Source organism: Capricornis sumatraensis, chromosome 3, assembly GCF_032405125.1.
Source record: "Capricornis sumatraensis isolate serow.1 chromosome 3, serow.2, whole genome shotgun sequence".
NCBI lineage: Eukaryota > Metazoa > Chordata > Mammalia > Artiodactyla > Bovidae > Capricornis > Capricornis sumatraensis.
This window is the reverse complement of record NC_091071.1, coordinates 159,888,556-159,907,596: the sequence shown is the minus strand read 5'-3', so window position 1 is coordinate 159,907,596 and position 19,041 is coordinate 159,888,556. Positions and strand designations below refer to the sequence as shown.

General features: G+C 40.9%; 1 protein-coding gene across 1 annotated transcript in view; it reads left to right on the top strand.

Annotated features, from left to right (window-relative positions):
• Positions 1-19,041, top strand: part of COL4A4 (collagen type IV alpha 4 chain) — a 148,172-nt gene that overhangs the window by 49,221 nt on the left and 79,910 nt on the right. Inside the window, exons 7-19 of the mRNA XM_068969399.1 lie at positions 250-366; positions 3,681-3,749; positions 5,352-5,387; positions 7,630-7,692; positions 8,037-8,072; positions 8,508-8,549; positions 11,795-11,875; positions 12,712-12,765; positions 13,032-13,091; positions 15,378-15,422; positions 15,752-15,805; positions 16,576-16,645; positions 17,684-17,788. Of these exons, the coding sequence (XP_068825500.1) occupies positions 250-366; positions 3,681-3,749; positions 5,352-5,387; positions 7,630-7,692; positions 8,037-8,072; positions 8,508-8,549; positions 11,795-11,875; positions 12,712-12,765; positions 13,032-13,091; positions 15,378-15,422; positions 15,752-15,805; positions 16,576-16,645; positions 17,684-17,788 (832 nt within the window). The remainder of the gene's footprint in view (positions 1-249; positions 367-3,680; positions 3,750-5,351; positions 5,388-7,629; positions 7,693-8,036; positions 8,073-8,507; positions 8,550-11,794; positions 11,876-12,711; positions 12,766-13,031; positions 13,092-15,377; positions 15,423-15,751; positions 15,806-16,575; positions 16,646-17,683; positions 17,789-19,041) is intronic.

Genomic DNA, 19,041 nt, shown 5'->3' with positions numbered 1-19,041 from the left:
ATAACCATTTTGTTACGATCAGTTCAGTTCAGTTCAGTCGCTCAGTCGTGTCCGACTCTTTGCAACCCCATGGACTGCAGCACACCAGGCCTCCCTGTCCATCACCAACTCCTGGAGTTTACTCAAACTCACGTCCATTGAGTCGGTGATGCCACCCAACCATCTCATCCTCTGTCGTCCCCTTCTCCTCCTGCCTTCAATCTTTATATTCTTGCAAAAATACTTCACGAATAATTTTGTTTTCTGTAGGGGCACCCAGGGCCTCCTGGATCCAGAGGCAGACCTGGCATAGATGGCTACAGTGGCTCAAGAGGTGATCCAGGGATTCCAGGAGAAAGAGGAGCTCTTGGCCCACGAGGCCCCCCAGTAAGAGAGCCACAGCTCATTTTAGTGGGAATCAAATGAAAAGAGCCTCCAGTGGGAACAGACTTGATGTGTTCAAGAAACAGTTATTACAAGTATCCCAGGAGCCTGGTGAACAGACGGGGGTGACTGGAGGATGAGAACAGAGAGTTGACATGACAGCTCCATCAGTAGCTGACATGGGGCCTTGTAGACTGTGGAAGGAGGCTGGGTTTTCTTTTCCATGACATGGGAAGACACTGGATGGTTTTAAGGAAGGAAGTGATCTGATCTGACTGATGTTCTACCAAGATGCTTCTGGTTGCTGGATAGAGAATGAATAGTAGGGGAAGGGAGGGCAGTTTGCAAAACTGAGGTTGTTTATCCTTCAGGGTTCACGGCAGCCACTTAAACCCTTCTAGGTATTTCAAACAGAAAGGAATTTAATACAGGGAATTTGGCACTTAATATAACAGCTGGAGGATTAAAACTCAGGGGTCACTGCAAGATTTCAGGGGCTCACACATAGCTGAGATCCAGAAGTTAAAAGCTGCTCCTGTACCTCAACCACTGCCTCTTATCCCCACTTCAAGACGCCAGCAAACACTTAGGTTTCTACCTTCCTGCTTGGTAGCATCAACCGTACCAGAAGAGGATGTTTTGCTCATTTCTGCCTCCCAAATCTCAGAAGTACATCTCCCAGGTGGACCCTACTTCACAGCCAGCTGCAAAGCAGTCTGGGAAATGTAGTGTTTAGCTTTCTAGCCCCCATAATGCAAAATAAATAAATAAATAAATGACAGGAGTTTGGAGTGGAGGTTCAGAAATAGTTGACAGTATCCAGCACTTAAGAGGCCTTTACTGCTCTTAGGGTTTATTTTTCTTCAGAAGTTTGCACTTTTATTTAAATATAACTTTAGTAAGAATGATTCTTTCCTCTACCATTTATATCCCATTTCTCTCTTTTCTCACTTAGATAAAGACTGGAGATGATTTGGCCTTTCAAAACTGATTTTCTGTGCCTGTTTTTCAGACTTTCTGCTTCCCTAGTTAAATACCATTACCTTCTAAAAGGTTTTCTCATCACCACCACAGTCATCTTACTTTCTTCTATGCAGTTTCCTTTTGCTCCAGATCTTAGTGGAAATGGTCTGAACACGGAACTCAAAAAAGAATTTGCATATTCACCTTTTTCTTGTGGTGTCAAGTAACACAACTGACTTCCATGGTTAAGCTTCTCAACCGCCATTTGTTTTCATACTCAGCCCCTTGAACATGCAAGTGCAGTCTGGTGAACGCACATTTCTTAAGATCTTCAAATTTGATCACAACGCATTCTACTGAGCGTCCATGAACATCCGAGAGAGCAGGATTCTCAATTTTAGCTTTAACACAGCAGGTTCTTCTGATCACAGTGCTGAAGTTTGTCATAATGGTCTCTTTGTAAAGTGATTTTTTTTTTCCCTTGACCCATTTTCCTGAGTTGACTTTAATAATGGCATGCAATCCTAAGGCACACAAAGCAACCTTAATATCTGATGGGAAAATTACCTTTAAGATATTTCATTAAAACATCATAAATATATAGGGGTAATTTTAAAAACTAATATTTATTTATCACATTATAATCTAAAACATTAGAAACATTGAAAATTAAAGGGTTTTTTTTCTTTGTAAAAACTTATCAAAGACAGTTTGAATTGGGCTGGTCCTGTAACTTAGGACATGAGGTGGTGGGGTTTTCTGTGCTTTGGTGAATATCACCCTCTTTTCTAAGTTTGGACCAGCTGTGGTGAAATCTCTCTAAGACTTTCTGTAACATGAGGTTCTTCTGTCTGTGTCACTTCCTCTGGTACGTTTCATTCTTTTGGTTACAACCACTCCCTTCTTTTATGTGGATATGTTTATCTTCGCTGAATTCCTCTGGCTTGAATGATGGTAGTGACAACACTCTCACAATGCCTCTTTTTTCCATAACTCCACTTACATTCTATTTGAATTTCGCCTGTGGTATTAGCATTTTTCACTCCCGTTTCATCTTTGTTGGCCAGTCCTCTCTTTCAGTGATATATCTTCATGAAATGTCACTTGGGTGTGTCACTGGGAGGGAAGCAAGGGGCAACACAGCTACACACTTTGCTGTCTCTGTGTGAGCTAACAGATGCTAATGGCTAGTCACTGGTAGACTTTGAAAGGAATGATACGATCAGCTGGTGATCTTGGTTCACCTGTTACTTATATAGCGATCTGTGGACCAATGAGCCAGCAGTGATGTTTGTGTTTTATGCGCTGACTCAGTTAACACACAGTGGTAACTGAAGTTTGAAGCCGCTGGTTGGAGGACTGGTGTGATATAACTTATTTGTGGAACTGAAACACACGTATTGAAACTGTGAGAAGCAACAATTGTCTGCATAGGCAAATCTGATTTCTCAAGAAAACCGATGGTGTAATTTACCACGAAACTCTAGTTATCTCCTTTTGGAAGCAAAGTCAAACACTCTCCTAACAGGGATTAACTTTGAAACCTGTATGTGCTTCATAGAAATACGATATAATGGCACCTCACTCCAATATTCTTGCCTGGAAAATTCCATAGACAGAGGAGCCTGGCAGGCTATAGCCCAAGGGGTCACAAAGAGTCAGACACGACTGAGTGACTGAGCAACCAACTTAAGATGTATTAAGTAGGACATTAAGATATTAAATAGGGAAACTTTGGGGTGAAAGTACATTAAGGTGTTTTGTTCACTTTTAAAAATTACTCTAAGTAAACAAACTTGCAGCTACATGCAAAAACCTTGTAAAGGAAACAGATTATTTTTTTTATAAATTAATCTAAAGGGTACCTAAGCTCTGTTTTGAATACAAATAGTTAAATGGATAAAATAATTTTTTTGCTATTTCTGGGGCATAAATTAACTGACAACTTCAGTGTTATTTACTTATAAGAAAAATCCAAGTACTATGTACATTATGTTGTAAGGAAAAATGCAGTTTTTCTGCTGAATAATTAGCAAATAGCTATAGATATATTAGCATTATGTATAACTTATATAAATATATAATGTATTTATAATGTATAATAAATATTTGTAATATGTTTATGAATATATTAGTAGATATTCCATTTTAGGAGATTCCTTAATAGATCTTAAGCAAATATTGATAAGTATATATGAGTAACTGAGGATGATAATAATAATGAGAATAAAATAATCTCCACTAATGAAATATGATTATAACAGTAATTTTATTGGTAATATTTCAGTTGCAAAAGAAAATACAGAAATAGTAATATGCTCTTTTCCTCTCTCAAGTGAATATTTTGTTTTCAGGGCCTTCCTGGAGAAAAAGGAGAAAAAGGAAATTCAGCGTTCATTTTAGGTGCCACTAAAGGTATGCAGGTAAGTGTTATGATCAGGGTGGATTTCAGATGAATTTTTTTCCATACAGGTCAACCCATGCAGAAAACACATGCCTGAGATTTCCTTTGGAATGCTACATGGATGAACGCTGTGGTCATTATGCTGAGTGGAGTAAACCGGTCACAGAAGGACACAACAGGGGTGATTTCCAATGAGAGGAGGTTCTTACAGTAGTTGGATTCATAAAGCTGGGGAGCAGAATGGTGCTTATCAGGGACTGGAGGGAGTAGGACTAGGCTGCTGCTGCTGCTGCTGCTACTGCTAAGTCGCTTCAGTCGTGTTCGACTCTCTGTGACCCCATAGACGGCAGCCCACCAGATTCTCCAGGCAAGAACACTGGAGTGGGTTGCCATTTTCTTCTCCAATGCATGAAAGTGAAAAGTGAAAGTGAAGTCGCTGAGTCGTGTCCGACTCTTAGCGACCCCATAGACTGCAGCCCACCAGGCTCCTCTGTCCATGGGGTTTTCCAGGCAAGAGTATTGGAGTGGGGTGCCATTGCCTTCTCCTAGGACTAGGCGGCTCATATTTAATTGGTACAAAGTTTCCACTGAAGAAATGAAAAGTTTTGACAATGGAAGCTGGTGATGGTTATATAACGTGGTGAATGTATTTAATGCCACAGAACTGTGCACTTAAAAATGGTTGAAATATTAAATTTTACCATATGTATGTTTTACAATGTATTTTACATTTTGGAAAAAAAAAGCCCATATTCAAGAGAATATACACTCCTTCATTTTTTTAAAGTAGGTAAAGTCTCAGGACAGTCACGAAACGGTAGGTGAGCACAAAGGCAGTGAGTGTGAGGGAAGTGCAACACAAATTCCCTTTACACCTGCTCTGGGTGGTAACAAAGCGTCCGTTAAGGCAGCCAAGCTCTGCCAGTCAGAAGAGAGATGGTTAAACGCTGATGAAGTGGAACCGTTCAAGTGAGGATTTAGATATGAAAGATGAAATCCCCTTTTAAAAAATTGATATTTTATTTTTATTGGAGTATAGCTGCTTTACAATGCTGTGTTAGCCTCCACTGTACAACAAAGGGAATCAGCCATATGTGGACATATTCCCCCCCTCGGGGCCCTCCCCTCCCACCCCACCTCCCATCCCACTCCACCTCCCATCCCGCCCCTCCAGGTCATCACAGAGCACCAAGCCGAGCCTCTGTGCTTACGGCAGCTTCCCACTAGCTATCTCTTTTATGCCTGGTAGTGTATATTCCCAGTCCTGATCTCCCAGTTGGTGCCACCCTCCCCTCCTGCCCTGTGTCCATGTGTCCATTCTGTACGCTGTGTCTCTATTCCCGCCCTGCAAATTGGTTCCACGTCCTCACGACTTCAGCGATCTTTCCCTGGTGTTGGTTGGTTTTGAATGAGTAGAAGTGCAGTTGGGGGCTTAAGAATAAAATCAGGAAAGCACCTCCACAGAGCTCTATCCACAGCTGTCTGTTCTGTGCTGACGAACTGAACAAACTGCACAGACTGTCCAGATAATTCCTGCGTGTGTGTGTTTCTTCTTTTACGTCCTGTGTATTTGAGGGGAACAGTGTTGCTCTTCTAATGCAATGTACCGTTTCTGTTGCAGGGCGACAGAGGGGACCCAGGACCTCCCGGCTCACCAGTAAGTCTTTGGGGCAGGCCCTGAGCTTCTGTTTGCTCCTCGGATAAGCTATGGTCCCCACTAGTAGGTTAGTAGGTCCCCACTGACCTAACCCCACTAGCAAGACAGGTTACCTAAATTTGCAGGGCCCGCTCAGTGCAAAATGAAAACGTAGGTTTCTTGTTCAAAAATTATTAGAAATTTCAAGATGATGACAGCAGAGCTTTAAATCAAACACAAGGCCTATGTGACTGCACTGATCACAGGCTCACGGGGCCATCCTTGAATCTCAGCTGGCTCCTGCTTACCTGCCTCTTCTGTCTTGCAGTGATCATTTGGTATTGCTCAGGTAGCCACAGTCACTTAATATTTACGAAAATGTACCTCTTTGAAACTAGCTAAATCATATATGTCCAGTGAAAGTGATTTTTGCCTGCTGAATCAGTAATTGTATATTGTGTTTAATATTTTGCACCATCCTCTTGTTCCTGGAATTTGTAATTCAGTGATTAGACTTGTTCCAATCCATCAATGTTCACAAGATTAAAACTGAAAGCAATTTTGCCTCCTAATGGTTCACCGTAATTTCATTTGGTGACTTCTGGCAGTTGATGGTATTATTTCCCAGGTTGGTTCTCTTCCTACTCTGGAAGCTCATTGCTTTGTTTTCTTTTTTTTTTTTTTATTTTTTATTTTTTTATTAAATTTTAAAATCTTTAATTCTTACATGTGTTCCCAAACATGAAACCCCCTCCCACCTCCCTCCCCATAACATCTCTGTGGGTGATCCCCATGCACCAGCCCCAAGCATGCTGTATCCTGCGTCAGACATAGACTGGCGATTCAATTCTTACATGATATCTCAGTGTCGATGTTAAAATAAGTAGCAGTTCATCCTATAGGAGAGAGGAATGCCAGTGCATGCTCACAGATCATCGGATGTGGGCAGGGTGAGCTGGAGAACAGAGTGCCTCTGTTCATACTTCTAGAACTGCCCAGCTATTACCTTTCCTTGTGAATTTGTGTATCATGCCACAACTTAACATGTTCCAGAAAATTAAGGCTGGATTGCCTTGATCTTGAATTGGGGACATTCCTATTCACATTGATCCTTTAGGCATGTTGAAAGAATAGAGTATAACTATATTAATATTTTAATTTAATGTTCAGTTCAGTCTCTCAGTAGTGTCCGATTCTTTGTGACCCCATGGACTGCAGCACACCAGGCTTCCCTGTCCATCACCAACTCTTGGAGTTTACTCAAACTCATGTCCATTGAGTTGGTGATGCATCCAACCACCTCATCTTTTGTCAGTCCCTTCTCCTCCCACCTTCAATCTTTCCCAGCATCAGGGTCTTTTCCAGTGAGTCAGTTCTTCGCATCAGGTGGCCAAAGTATTGGAGTTTCAGCTTCAGCATCAGTCTTTCCAATGAATATTCAGGACCGATTTCCTTTAGGGTGGGCTGGTTGGATCTCCTTGCAGTCCAAGGGACTCTCAAGAGTCTTTTCCAACACCACAGTTCAAAAGCATCAATTCTTCGGTGCTCAGCTTTCTTTATAGTCCAACTCTCACATCCACACATGACTCCTGGAAAAACCATAGCTTTCAGTAGATGGACCTTTGTTGGCAAAGTAATGTCTCTGCTTTTTAATATGCTGTCTAGGTTGGTCATAGCTTTTCTTCCAAGGAGTAAGCATCTTTTTAATTTCATGGCTGCAGTCACCATCTGCAGTGATTTTGGAGCTCCCCCAAATAAAGTCTCTCACTGTTTCCACTGTTTCCCCATCTATTTGCCATGAAGTGATGGGACCGGATGCCATGATCCTCATTTTCTGAAAGCTTAGTTTTAAGTCAACTTTTCACTCTCCTCTTTCACTCTCATCAAGAGGCTCTTTAGTTCTTCACTTTCTGCCATAAGGGTGGTGTCATCTGCATATCTGAGTTTATTGATATTTCTCCTGGCAATTGAAAGTATCTTGATGTCTATTAAAGTTATATGTGGAACAAGATTTCTTTAATCTCTGGGTCTTAATTTAGTCTCAAACGTAGGGGTCAGGCACCCCCACCTGAGCACTGCTGCCTGCCCGCTCTGTGCCCTTTTCCCAGCTGAGTCAGGGCTGCTGTCCAGGACCACCCAGGAGGGCAGGTGTGTCTGGAACTGACTTCTCCTAGGTCTTTATCTACCTGAATTACATGCAGCTCTTTCAAGAACAATGCTTATAGTTTTTAGTAACAAAGGCACTGATTTTTCTCCTGTTTAGGGATCAAGGGGAGTGAGAGGCCCAGCAGGCCCAGCGGGGTACCCGGGAGAGCCCGGGTTAGCAGTAAGTACCGCATTGCTGTTGCTGTTCCTCTAGAAGCCCCAGCTTGACGTTTAAATAAAGCAGAAGAAACCAGAATTGCAGTCTTGGGTCAGGCAGAGGTGGTCCTTTGTGTGACCTGATGAATCAGTGCACACCCACCGTTATGAGTGCGAGTCCATTCTGAGACAGATCCCCCCTGGGGGTGGCATTGGAGGAGGGGACAAGCAGCCCAGCTGTGGTAAGAAGTCCATTGTGCATGTTTCAAAATTAAGGGTTTCCTAAAGAAGAGCTTGAGACACCCAACAAGGACACATTCAGATTTCTGTGACTGATGAGTGATTTGTGTGTTTTTGCTGTTCATTTAGGGACCTCCAGGCCCCCCTGGGAGTCCAGGCTTAAAGGTAGGCAGCCATGAGTAACATACACAAGTAATGTCCATGTCCAACAAGACAAGAGACCACTGATGTTTGTCAGAATCATGTCTTCCCTCTTTTTAAAATTCCCAAAGTATTTAATAAATCATTGTTTAGTCGCTCAGTCACGTCTGACTTTTGCGATGCCGTGGACTGCAGCCCCCCAGGCTCCTCTGTCCATGGGGTTTCCCAGGCAAGAATACTGGAGTTGGAGTGGGTTGTGATTTCCTTCTCCAGGGGATCTTCCCAAGTCAGGGATTGAACCCAGGTCTCCTGCATTGCAGGCAGATTCTTTACCACTGAGCCACCGGGGAAGCCCTATTTAGTACACTTCAACAAATTACCTAACCAGAAGTCTTACTTGCTTGTAGTTCTTCTTTAATTTTCAAAAGCAACGAGTTTCTGTTTTGCTTTCTTTTCCAGGGTAATCCTGGCGTAGGAGTAAAGGGGCAAATGGGAGACCCGGTAAGAATCCCATTTTGCATGGAGGAGCAGGTGTTAAAATGCATGAACTGCCCGTGTCTAGGAGGCTGTTCTGATGATCACTTAACTTGTGTTCATCCTCTCATCACTGCCCAGTTTTGTGGTCAAGGATTTGTCTTCACTGATTATTAAGTTACCCTTACCCTTGGCTGTAGAATGACAGTTCTGAAAAAATCTAATAGTAAATTCAAATTAATTTATATGACACACTTCCTCCTAGGCCAAAGAGATGGAATGATTCTGGGAACACATCCAGAGTAACAATTATGTTTAATTACAGATTTGTTTGACTTAATCTTACAAATTTCATCAGAATCCGAAACTTCATACATAAGTAAAAACATAAATAGCTGCAATCCAAGGCATTTAGCCACACGTTCTTCCACTCCCTCCACCCTTCACACTTATAGTCCTTTCTGCTGAAGTAGGACACTAAATAAGGGCAAGCTTTAGCAAAGTGCTGTATGGTGGCTGTTCATCTAGAAGCAATCTGCAGTGTTTAAGAGCTGGTAACGGGCTCTTTTCAAAAAAATATTTATTTATTTATTTGACTGTTTTGGGTCTTAGTTGCAGCACGTGGGATTGTGGTTTTGTCATGTGGGATCTTTCATTGCAGCTCATGGGCTCAGTAGTTGCTGATTGAGGCTTGCGAGCTCAGTAGTTGCAGATTTCAGGCTTAGTTGCTTCCAGCAAGTGGGATGCTAGTTCCCCAATCAGGGATGAAACCTGTATCCCCTGGCTTGTAAAGTAGATTCTTAACCACTAGACCATCAGGGTAGTCCCTGGTGAGGGAATCTTTCAACAACTCTGGGTAAAAAGACACTGAGCATCCACCCTGTGTCAGGCTAGGTTTGATGCTGGGGGTGGGCCTTTAGTGAGACAGACCTGATCCCCCCTCTCATGGGGTCCCAGCATGGTTGGGTAAGTTACTGTACATCCATTTAACAGAAGGACACACTTGCCAAAAATATATTGGAAGACATCATGATGTGGGGAAGTGCGATGCTAAGCAGAAAATACAGGTGACAAAGGTCTAAGCTCAACTTTGTAAAACCAAAACAACAACAAAAATTAAAATCTACATGTAGAGTAGGATTTCTCAACCTTCACAATACTAATGTATATCGTGGGGCTGTCCTGTGCAATGTAGGATGTTTAGCAGCATCTGTGGCCTCTACCTACTAGATGTTGGTAAGATTCCTGCCGCTTCATTGTGACAACCGAATATGTCAAACAATCTTGCTAAATGTTCCTGAAGGGAGGCACATCCAAACTCTCCCCTGCCCCCCCCCCGACTCCCAATCTTGCGAACCACTAACTTAGAGAAATGACTGGGGAAAAAAATAGATGAAAACAATGTTTTCCAAAGTTGGAATATATTTGTCAGAACCCCTAAACCTGTGCACCCCATTTTGAGAAACCTCACACAGTGAGGAAACATGGCCAAGTTAGAGAACTTAGCACCAACACAGTTGCATGTGTTTACAAACTCAGGCTATTACTCCTACAGTAATGTGCAAATATTTGACTATGAGGTGGCTGTTCAAATTATCCAAAATACGCTTTTAAAAATTTCTTTTGATTGTTAGGTAAACAAAGGCATAATTTTGAAATGTTGGTGTAGAGCTCTCATAACGCCCAAGACCATGTTGGCCACTCCATTTTTAGAGCAGACTGTACTAAATGGTAGTTACTCATGTTTTCCTAGGGGATACGATTATGGATCATTTATATTTTGTTCTTCATAATTTATCTTTTTGTATTTTTGACTGAAATGAATATGTGGTACTGTCACAATATTAAAAAAAAAAACAACAGTAGCCTGACCAACATTTGGAAGAGGCTCCTTGCTTGCCAGCCTATATGGGTTTTGTATAGTTTTATTCCAGTTATAGGAGTAAGTATTGTTATCTTACCAATCCGTATTATGTATTTCTTAAGTAAGCAAATACACAGTGTTTATGCATTTGTTCAATACAGAAGCCAATAGAACGGCTGCTACACCCTTACTGTGTTAGGTACTAGGGTACATCAACAGAAACAAACCAAACCCACATCTCTAACCTCCTGGTTTTTCTGTAGTTTCCCAGGTGTGGGTGGGAATTGAATTATTGGTTATATTTTTTTATTTACTATGCAGAAAGTAATAAGCATTTTATGTGCATTATCTATTCAATAAAAGAATACTTTGAGCTAGGCAGTACTATAATCCCCATTTCACAGAGAAGGAGAGAAAGATTTTGAGGAGTTAAGGAAACTAGGGATAAGGAGATTTTAAGAAACTTGCCCAGAGTATCCCAGTCTAGTAAGGGCCTAGTTTCTATACACAGGTGACAACCTGACCTATCACCTGTTTTTAACACAAAAGGGAAGATAATTTCAGGTGCAAAATATTAGAAGTATTCAGAAAAGTATGAAATAACTACCTTCTAATTAAGGGTGTGTTTTGATTGTATTGTGGCAAAACCAATCCAAGGAACATTTTTTTCTTGTAGAGAACATCTCTAATGACCCAAATGAAAACTTTTGACTCATGATTTCCCACAAAGAGATGTAAAATATTAATGAACTAGATATAACCAAAGTCAAACCAAAGTGGAATAACTTAGTAAGTGATAATATATTATTATGATAGATTATTGCATAGGTGTTGAAAATCAGGTTTTTTTAAAGAATTTCTAGTATAATAGGTAGATGTGCAAAAAATATTGTTGTAAAATATATTAAGTGACTTAAAATTTTAATAAAATATAAAAATATAAACTGTATTCTATATTTAAATGACATTATATAGTTTTACTAGTTTTATAATATATTTTAATATGTTTAACACACCATTTAGTCACATATATGTGTGTGCACATGCATATTCTGCACATATATGTGTATGTATACATGTGTATATACACGAACATACACAAGCACACACACATCAAAAGAACTGTACTAAGGTTTTAATAAATATTGTCTCTGGATAGTAGGATTATGGATCACTTTTATTTTTTTAATTCATTTTTAACAATAAGTATGTATTGTTTATGAAAAACAATAAACATTTAAAATTAAGTGACATATTTGCCAAGTTTTTAATTTTAAATCTATGATACATGTTACACAGGATTATAAGCATTATATCACAGTTATGAAAAGCTTCTTTGTTTCAAATTTCATTTCAAAATAAAGTTAAAAATGGCATTCTTATTATATTGATTTTTTTTTTTTTAAAGGGTGAGGTTGGCCAACAAGGTTCTCCGGGACCCACTCTGTTGGTGCAGCCACCCGATTCTGGTCTCTATAAAGGAGAAAAGGTAATTCTCAACTCATATGATACTTTAATAAAGTAGTCATAGCCAACATTTTCTGAACACGTTCCCATGCCAGCAAAGAGCTGAGTACCTACGTGCCACACTGCCTCCATCCCAAGCCTTCACAGACTGGTACTATTATTAGCTCCACTATACAGAGCTGAAAAAAGGAGGCTTAGAAAGGTTTACCAGTGTTCTCAAGTATGCCCAAGCTGCTGAGTGCAGATCTAGCTTGGGTTGCAAATGGTGACATGTCCTCCAGGATCTAGACCCCTATCTGTGTCTTTGATATGGTGGCTGAGAAGACCACTGGAAATCCAGTTGTCCTTTAGATGTTACATATGGATCTGATGCTTGGGTAATTGAAAAGGTGACAGCTGCATAGAGCTGGGCACATAATAGACTCTTGGCAAATGTTAATTCCTTTCTCAGCCTCCAGCACTGATGTTACTGATGCCATATGCAAATTCTCCTATCAGTTTTCAGTTACTGGATTCAATTTCACTTCATTGTTCAAAATGAGCCTCTCCTCTCAACAGCTACCCCGCTGGTGCAGCTTCCCAGCTTGCATCTCCTGCCCTGGTCCCATGGTGGCTCTCTCCCCACCGCCCCTCCTCCATGCCCCATGAGGCTACACTCTCACACAGAACCAGTCTGAAGAGTGTCAGGTTTAAAGAGTGTCAGGCCCTTGGATCTTAGTTGTTAGTTAGAAACAGTTGAAGGGTAATCCTTTATTAAAAAGTTAGGAGAACGGTTGTTGAAAGAGGTAATTTCTGAACCAGGTGTAATTCAGTATGTTAAATAAGAGTAAGGCAGATTATATTCTTTGTAAATTTTAGGGTATTAAAGGACTGCCTGGAAAGACTGGACCTCCTGGACCACCAGGAGCCAAGGTAATTTATTCAAATAACGTTAAAAAATTTGTATGATGTACTATCTTCATTTTTAAAAATTTTACTTGGTTATTATCCTTGCCTTAAATGCTGATCTGTTACTAGAACTTTTCACTATTTTAACATAATTGTGTAGGAAGACTATTCCAAAGTATTCATTTTCTTTAAGTTGATGTCAGTAATTTTTATTTCTTATTTTGTTTTTGCATTCCATATTGCTGAAATATAGTTGCTTAAACCCCTCTAAATGTTGTTATGTCTTTAAGGGAAAACCTGGTATTGGGAGAAAAGGAGAGAAAGGGATTCCTGGGTTTCCAGGACCTCGGGTAAGGCTCCTCTCTCCTTCATGCTGTCTTTAACTTCAGTGAGTTTGGAGGCATTTCTCTCTCACATTTTTATAAGATTCAATCAATAATTCTGAGAGCTCAAAAGTGGAGATTTTCTCAAAGAGGAGTATGTTTTGCTCAGCAAGAATTGTGTGATAGCTAAAGGCCCCAGAGCATCCCTTCTGTGCACATTATTTGGATAAAACAGGCAAGCAAAAGATGGGAGAATTGGCAGGAAGTGAACTGGACATGGAACAACAGACTGGTTCCAAATAGGAAAAGGAGTACGTCAAGGCTGTATATTGTCACCCTGCTTATTTAACTTCTATGCAGAGTACATCATGAGAAACGCTGGGCTGGAAGAAGGACAAGGTGGAATCAAGATTGCCAGGAGAAATATCAATAACCTCAGATATGCCGATGACACCACCCTTATGGCAAAAGGTGAAGAGGAACTAAAAAGCCTCTTGATGAAAGTGAAAGAGGAGAGCGAAAAAGTTGGCTTAAAGCTCAACATTCAGGAAACGAAGATCATGGCATCTGGTCCCATCACTTCATGGGAAATATATGGGGAAACAGTGGAAACAGTGTCAGACTCTATTTTGGGGGGCTCCAAAATCAATGCAGCCATGAAATCAAAAGATGCCTACTCCTTGGAAGAAAAGTTATGACCAACCTAGATAGCATATTCAAAAGCAGAGACATTACTTTGCCAGTAAAGGTCCATCTAGTCAAGGCTGTGGTTTTTCCAGTGGTCACGTATGGATGTGAGAGTTGGACTGTGAAGAAAGCTGAGCACTGCAGAATTGATGCTTTTGAACTGCGGTGTTGGAGAAGACTCTTGAGAGTCCCTTGGACTGCAAGGAGATCCAACCAGTCCATTCTGAAGGAGATCAGCCCTGGGATTTCTTTGGAAGGAATGATGCTAAAGCTGAAACTCTAGTACTTTGGCCACCTCATGTGAAGAGTTGACTCATTGTAAAAGACTCTGATTCTGGGAGGGATTGGGGGCAGGAGGCGAAGGGGATGACAGAGGATGAGATGGCATCACTGACTCGATGGACGTGAGTCTGAGTGAACTCTGGGAGATGGTGATGGACAGGGAGGTCTGGTGTGCTGTGATTCATGGGGTCGCAAAGAGTCGGACACGACTGAGTGACTGAACTGAACTGAATGGGATCATGGTCAAAGCTATGGTTTTTCCGGTAGTCATATGCAGATGTGAGCTATGGACCATAAAGAAGACTGAGCACTGCAGAACAGATGCTTCTGATCTGTGGTGCTGGAGAAGACTCTTGAGAGTCCCTTAGACTACAGGGAGATCAAACCAGTCAATCCTAAAGAAAATCAACTCTGAATATTCATTGGAAGGGCTGATACTGAAGCCGAAGCTTCAATACTTTGACCACCTGATGTGAAGAGTCAACTCATTGGAAAAGCCCCTGATGCTGGGAAAAATTGAGGGCCAAGGTGAAGGGAGTGACAGAGGATGAAATGGTTGGAAGGCATCCTTGACTCAATGGACATGAGTTTGAGCAAACTCTGGGAGCTAGTGAAGGACAGGGAAGCCTGGCGTGCTGCAGTCCATGGGGTTGCAAAGAGTTGTATACAACTTAGAGCTAAGCAATAACGAAAATGGGATCATGACATTTTCTCACTGGCTCAGAGTCAGTGTGATTGTAGCTTGGAATTGTTCAGTTAAGCCTATTTGACAAAAGAAAGTACTGATCTATGGATAGTAGCTAGAAAAAAAAATAGTACAGCATCAGGCCTCAACATCTCCATACCTGTCGCTAATGGGATCCCCATTCACAGAGTCACGATGAAGGCCAGACCCAAACAGGCATGGACACTGAGTTTATTTGACTCCAGGTTTAGTACTTAATGAGGCAATATTGACTTCCATAGTAATTTTTATTCCTGATAATGCATAGAACAAGTATTAATCTCCAGACAAATTATATTGCAATGATTCAAAGATATTTAGCTCAGTGAAAGCATTACATTAAATAAATTAAAGTGGAAGAGCAATAAAAACAACAAAACTATATTCTTAATTTATATCACTGGAGAGGACATGATTTTTTAAAATAATATTAAAGAGTAATTAAAATAGCAAATGTAAAGAAATGGAATCTCTTTTATGTTTATTTCCTTTATTCAGTTATCTTTGTAGGCATGATTAAAAATCCCAAAAGCAATCTCATAAGGTGAAAAATGATTCACTGAATTGGTGTACGTATTTTTATTTAATTTTGCTTGTGTTGATTTTTGTGAATTTATTAGGGGGACCCTGGTTCCTATGGATCTCCAGGTTTTCCGGGATTAAAGGTAAATGTATACCGTTATAGAGATGATAAATACATTTTTATTAGTAGATGCAATTCAGTATCATTCAAAAGTTGTACCAGGACATGTAGACTCATACACAGTAATGGCAGAGGAAACACATTTATTTTATAAATTATATAATTTTGCTGTGGGTGCAAACTAGAGCACAAAACTCTGTGATGCAGCCTAAAACTGCGTTAAGATTTTGTATAGAATCTCAGGGAGCATGTGTCATTCAGATAAAATGAGAATGAGATACTTTGTCAATGAGATAAAATGTCACAATCACTTTTTTTTTTTTAAAAAGGCATGCTTTTTGCTACTTGTAGGGCGAACCAGGACTGTTTGGAGATCCTGGGTCATTTGGATTTCTTGGCCCAAAGGTAAAAAAGTGAGCCTATTTGAGTACAGTCTAATAACAGCTTATATCCCTTATGCGATCTAATTTATTTTTTAGAGTATTTCAAAATATCACTTTTAAATGTCAGTTTTGCATATATTATTTTAATGCATGTTGTAATGATTATATTTTACATTTGTGAAGTGATCTTTTTGAAGCAGATGAAAAGTACTGAGCATTTCAAAAACTCCATAGGGATCATATAGTATCATGATTGAAAACAGAGGGACCTGTGGAGAACTCTTTGCTCTGACCACCAATACAGTTTTTCTTTCCTTTGTAACCTCTGACCTCACCATCAGCACTTGTGTGGGACAAGCCATGGTGGCATTGAGATACACAATTAAGGAGGGACAATATTTGCTGCAAAAAAACATGTAGGTTCAGATGCTATACGCAAAGAAACCATTTGTCCTAGAGTGCCAAATTAGACATTAATGCTTATTATAGATAAAAGAAATTCCATGGCTTCAGAGGTGTCTAGTTTATGGGCATGGAATCATTTTTGGAATTTGGATTTATTTTTCTTTAGGGAGAACTTTGTTAGTTGGTTGTTTACTTCTGCTTATAGGTAGGAGGTTACTTATATTTGTTCCTCTTAGAACATCATGAGTTATTTATTTCTCTAGTCAGCCTACAGGCTTTATTTCTTATACAAATGTACTCTTGGCCCTTCTAATATTTACTTAGTGCCAGGAAACAGGAGAAGAATATTAATATTTCTGAGAAAAGTGAATGAATGAATGATTTCAGGGAGATCCTGGAGACCGTGGGCACCCAGGACCACCAGGGGTTTTGGTAACTCCATCTCTTCCACTCAAAGGTTTGTGTTCCATTTGACTTCTCTATCAATTATGCTGAAATGAGATTTAAGTTGTCCTGAAAGAAGAGTTTGGTTCACTCTTTCTGTACTTTATACACTGCTGCTGCTGCTGCTGCTAAGTCGCTTCAGTCGTGTCCAACTCTGTGCGGCCCCACAGATGGCAGCCCACCAGGCTCCCCCGTCCCTGGGTTTCTCCAGGCAAGAACACTGGAGTGGGTTGCCATTTCCTTCTCCAATGCATGAAAGTAAAAAGTGAAAGGGAAGTTGCTCAGTCGTGTCTGACTCCTAGTGACCCCATGGGCTGCAGCCTTCTAGGCGCCTCCGTCCATGGGATTTGCCTAGGTGGGCTAAATATATGACCTTTACCATGAATCCATAATTGTTGTTGTTGTTCATTCGCTGAGTTGTGTCTGACTCTTTGCAATCCCATGGACTGCAGCTTACCAGGCCTCCCTGCACCTCAGTATCTCCTGGAGTTTGCCCAAGTCCATGTCCATTGAGTCAGTGATGCTATGGAGCATCTCATCCTCTGTCATCCCCTTCTCCTCCTGCCTTCAGTCTTTCCCAGCATCAGAGTCTTTTCAAATGAGTCAGCTCTTCGCATCAGGTGGCCAGAGTATTGGCTTCATAATGTATAAATTATACAAGTGCTAATAGAGATGTACGTCTCGATCATCTCTATCAGCATAAGACATCAAATTTTATGTTAGTGTGTAAACTGCCTGCTGGGACTTTTATTATGTTACCTTTCAGAAAGTAGGTATTTTAATTGCTGAACACATTTAAAACCATTTGACTAAGGCCTGCCACAATGCTGCCTCCAGAAAGAAGGCAGCCTCAACCAATGACAAATTCAGCACTACTTCAACTTCACGTGTCTGTCGGGGAGGGTCTAAAATACTGCATTTTAAATGTGGTGAGAAACTGCAAAACCATCTCACAGTTATACTTGATCAAGCCTCCCAAAAAGTAATTGGGCATGAATTTTCTAATGTATGCATATGTTTGCTATATACATGATGTCATTATTTTTGGCAGGCCCTCCAGGGGATCCAGGGCGCCCCGGCCGCTATGGAGAAACAGGGGCTGTTGGACCACATGGTCCTCCTGGTGCCCCAGGTAGACCAGGGGAAGCCTGTGCAGGTATGAATCCGCTGGCCTTTACAGCTCACGTTTGGTACATCCTCCTCCACACCAGGGAATGTCCACTCTAGCTGATACTAAAATCATCTTGTTGTTTAGTCAAGAAGCTGTATCTGACTCTTTGTGACCCCATGGACTGTAGCCTGCTGGGCTCCTCTGTCCATGGGATTTCCCAGGCAAGAATACTGGAGTAGGTTGCCATTTCCTTCTCCAGGGGATCTTCCCAACCCAGAGATTGAACCTGCGGCTCCTACCACATCTCCTGCATTGCACGCAAACTCTACTTCTGAGCCACTGGCAAAGCCCAACTCATCTTAGGATTGTTTCAAAAATACTGATGGCTGAGCCTACCCAGACTAGGAATCTCAGACTCTCTGGGGGGATGGATGCACCTAGGCATCTACTGTTATAAAATCATCCTCCTACTTCTAATGCACAGCTAGGATTAGGAAGCACAGAACTCAAACCAATTGACTAATTGGAGAAAATCCAGGTTCCTAGACTGCTGCTCAGAAATATTCAGTCACTGTCTCAGGGGTGTGATAAGAAGCATCTATGTATAATGGGCTTCCCACAAGATTGCATGCATGCTAAGTAGCTTCAGTGGTGTCCAACTCATTGTGACCCTTTGGACAGTAATCCACAAGTTCCTCTGTCCTTGGGATTCTCCAGGCAAGAATACTGGAGTGGGTTGCCATTTCCTTCTCCAGGGGATCTTCCCAACCCACAGGCTGAACACACATCTCTTAAGTCTCCTGCATTGGCACAAGAGTTTTTACCAATAGGGCTGCTGGGGAAGCCCTGCACACGGTTACCAGTGCAGATAGGATTTTGAAACCACTGCTAGGATTAGAGTGTGTCTTCAGGTTTTTACCACCTTCTTGGAAGGCTCTCCCTGTGGATATATAGTTGTTAAAATTTAGTTTATCCACCTAGTCCCCAACTTAAATATTCTGTATAAAATGTGGAAATACAAATTGTGAATTAAAAAGTAGGATTTTGATTCACATTTAGTGAGTAAAAAAAAAAAAAAAAAAAAAAGCCACAGTTTTCTCCTCCCTTCCCTCCAAACCAAAAAACAACAGTCTCATCCCCCACAGAAAAACCCTATGGCTCATGGTCATATCTGATGAAAAGCCTGAGGAATAATCCTATTGACACAAGAACTTTCAACTCCTTCAAATGCTATCTTAGTTAATAGTCTCAGTGATATTAGGAAAAGAAGTTTACAGGGTATTTTCATTCTGTGAACC